The 2,642-nt window shown below is 44.8% G+C and overlaps 1 protein-coding gene across 1 annotated transcript in view; it reads left to right on the plus strand.

Annotated features, from left to right (window-relative positions):
• Positions 1-200: 200 nt before the first annotated feature.
• Positions 201-2,642, plus strand: part of SNRNP40 (small nuclear ribonucleoprotein U5 subunit 40) — a gene marked incomplete at its 3' end in the record, with an annotated part of 14,657 nt that continues 12,215 nt past the window's right edge. The window contains exons 1-2 of the mRNA XM_033519648.1: positions 201-387; positions 923-1,045. Coding sequence (XP_033375539.1) covers positions 223-387; positions 923-1,045 — 288 coding nt within the window. The remainder of the gene's footprint in view (positions 388-922; positions 1,046-2,642) is intronic.

The raw sequence follows: 2,642 nt of genomic DNA on the forward strand, positions 1-2,642 counted from the left end.
CAAGGCCGTGCTTTCCTGGGCTAAAGAAACTTCCAGCAGCTGGAAATGCCAGCAGGGTCCTCTCTTTACTCCATCCGTGGGGCTGAGGAGAGAAACTTCAGTAACCACGGGAACCTGACATGGTAAACAGTTAGGGGAAAGAGAAGCTGGGGGGAAATCACAACTAAAAGATGGGAAAAGACACATTTCAGGCTATCAACTACAACATCTGTCCCCTGCAGCATGCTGTTCTCAGCATCCACCGACAAAACCGTGGCCGTGTGGGACAGCGAGACGGGCGAGAGGGTGAAGAGGCTCAAGGGCCACACGTCCTTTGTCAACTCCTGCTACCCGGCCAGGAGGGGACCCCAGCTCGTCTGCACCGGCAGCGACGACGGCACCGTCAAGGTCAGCCTGGGGAAAACCTGGGAGGAAGAAAAAAGGTGGAAAAGCTTTGGGGATCTTCACATTTGTCTGGGCTGAATTGGGGTTTTTTATTTGTTTTGTTGTCGCTCTGAGTTCGGAGTCAAAAATGTGACGTCAAATTTCACTGCTGTTTTATTCTGTAATTCTCAGAGGGTTGAGCTGCTCAGCTGGGATTTTTCTGCTTCTCTGGATTAGCAAATAATGAGAAAACTATTCCTGAAATCTGAGCTGGCCCCTTCTTCTCTGTCCTAAAATCTCCTGTGCTGGCTCCTTTTTCCCTCTCCTGAAACCTGAGCTGGCCCCTTCTTCCCTGCCTTCATTCCTGTGCTGCAAACACAGCAGATTTAACGTTTTTTATAAAGATTTCCAGACTGGATGTTTTTATAATGATCTCCTGAGATCCACAAAGGGATTTTGGGAGAGCAGTCTGAACCTCTGCCAGTATCTCTGCAGCTCCCTGTGATTTTGTTGTTAAATATCTGTGCCCACCTCTTAAAAACACCACATTTCTTTCCAGCTGTGGGATATCAGGAAAAAAGCTGCAGTCCAGACATTCCAGAACACCTACCAGGTGCTGGCTGTCACCTTCAATGACACCAGTGACCAGATCATCTCTGGGGGCATCGACAATGACATCAAGGTAGGAGCCTGTGTCCCTTCCCTGCTGTGCCCACCTGTCCCATCCTGTCACANCCACCTTTAATCCCTCATTTTCACCTTTAATCCCTCAATTTCTCTTTCTCACCCACCTTTAATCCCTCATTTTCACCTTTAATCCCTCATTTTCTACTTTAATCCTTCATTTTCACCTTTAATCCCTCTTTTTCACCTTTAATCCCTCAATTTCTCCTTCTCACTCACCTTTAATCCCTCATTTTCTCCTTCTCACTCACCTTTAATCCCTCATTTTCTCCTTTAATCCCTCATTTCTCACTCTCACCTTTAATCCCTCATTTTCTCCTTTAATCCCTCATTTTCTCCTTCTCACCTTTAATCCCTCAATTTCTCCTTCTCACCCACCTTTAATCCCTCATTTTCACCTTTAATCCCTCATTTCTCACTCTCACTCACCTTTAATCCCTCATTTTCTCCTTCTCACCTTTAATCCCTCATTTTCTCCTTCTCACCTTTAATCCCTCATTTTCCCATTCTCACCTTTAATCCCTCATTTTCTCATTCTCACCTTTAATCCCTCAATTTCCCATTCTCACCTTTAATCCCTCATTTTCCCCCTCTCACCTTTAACCCCTCATTTTCCTACAAACACACCTGACCACGAGGATTTTAAAGTTTGCTCTCCATGTAAAACTTTCTAAAATCAAAGAGCAGAGCTGGCCTTGAGCACTGCCAGGGATCCAGGGGCAATTCCAGCCCCTCCCCACCCTCCCAGGGAACAATTCCTGTCCCAAATCCCAAAATCCCACCCAGCCCTGCTGTGCTCAGATTTACCCACTCAAGGGAAACGTTGTTGGGATCCAGGTCCTTCCCCGTGCCTTGGTGAACAACCTTCATGGAGAGGGAGAGCTTCAGCTTCTCATCCTTCACCTGCAAAACACGGAATTAGCGGGACTAACGACCCCGGTGCTAATTAACACACGGGATAATTGATTGGAATTGGGGTCACCTCCTTCCCAATGAGCTTCACCCAGACTTTGTCCCCGACATCGACCACCTCGGAGGGTTTGTCCACACGGCAGGAGGACATGTGGCTCCTGTGGACAAGGCCTGGGGATGGGAGAGACACAAAAATCCTCAGATTTGCCTCCCAGGACAGCAAAACTCCCAAATTGGGCACAGAAAATCCCTTGGGGTGTGGAAACAATGTGTTTTTACACCATTAATTAATCAAATTTTGAAGTTGATAGTGTTTATTTCCTTAGTTCATCCCTTTTTTCAGTTCTGTACAGACAATTCTGCACTGAGCCTTGAATTTCCAGTTCCCAAAGTGCAGAAAATCCCTTGGGGTGTGGAAACAATGTGTTTTTACACCATTAATAAATAAATTTTGAAGTTGATAGTGTTTATTTCCTTAGTTCATCCCATTTTTTCAGTTCTGTACAGACAATTCTGCACTGAGCCTCCAATTTCCAGTTTCCAAAGTGCAGAAAATCCCTTGGGGTTTTATTTATTGAATTATTTATTAATTTAATTTATTTAATTAATAAATTAAATTTTAAAATTTAAAATATCAGTTTTGTTTTAATCTTTTTTTCCCCCACTCATTGACACTGACCATC

The sequence above is a fragment of the Parus major genome, chromosome 23 (genome assembly GCF_001522545.3).
Source record: "Parus major isolate Abel chromosome 23, Parus_major1.1, whole genome shotgun sequence".
In the NCBI taxonomy this organism is placed as follows: domain Eukaryota; kingdom Metazoa; phylum Chordata; class Aves; order Passeriformes; family Paridae; genus Parus; species Parus major.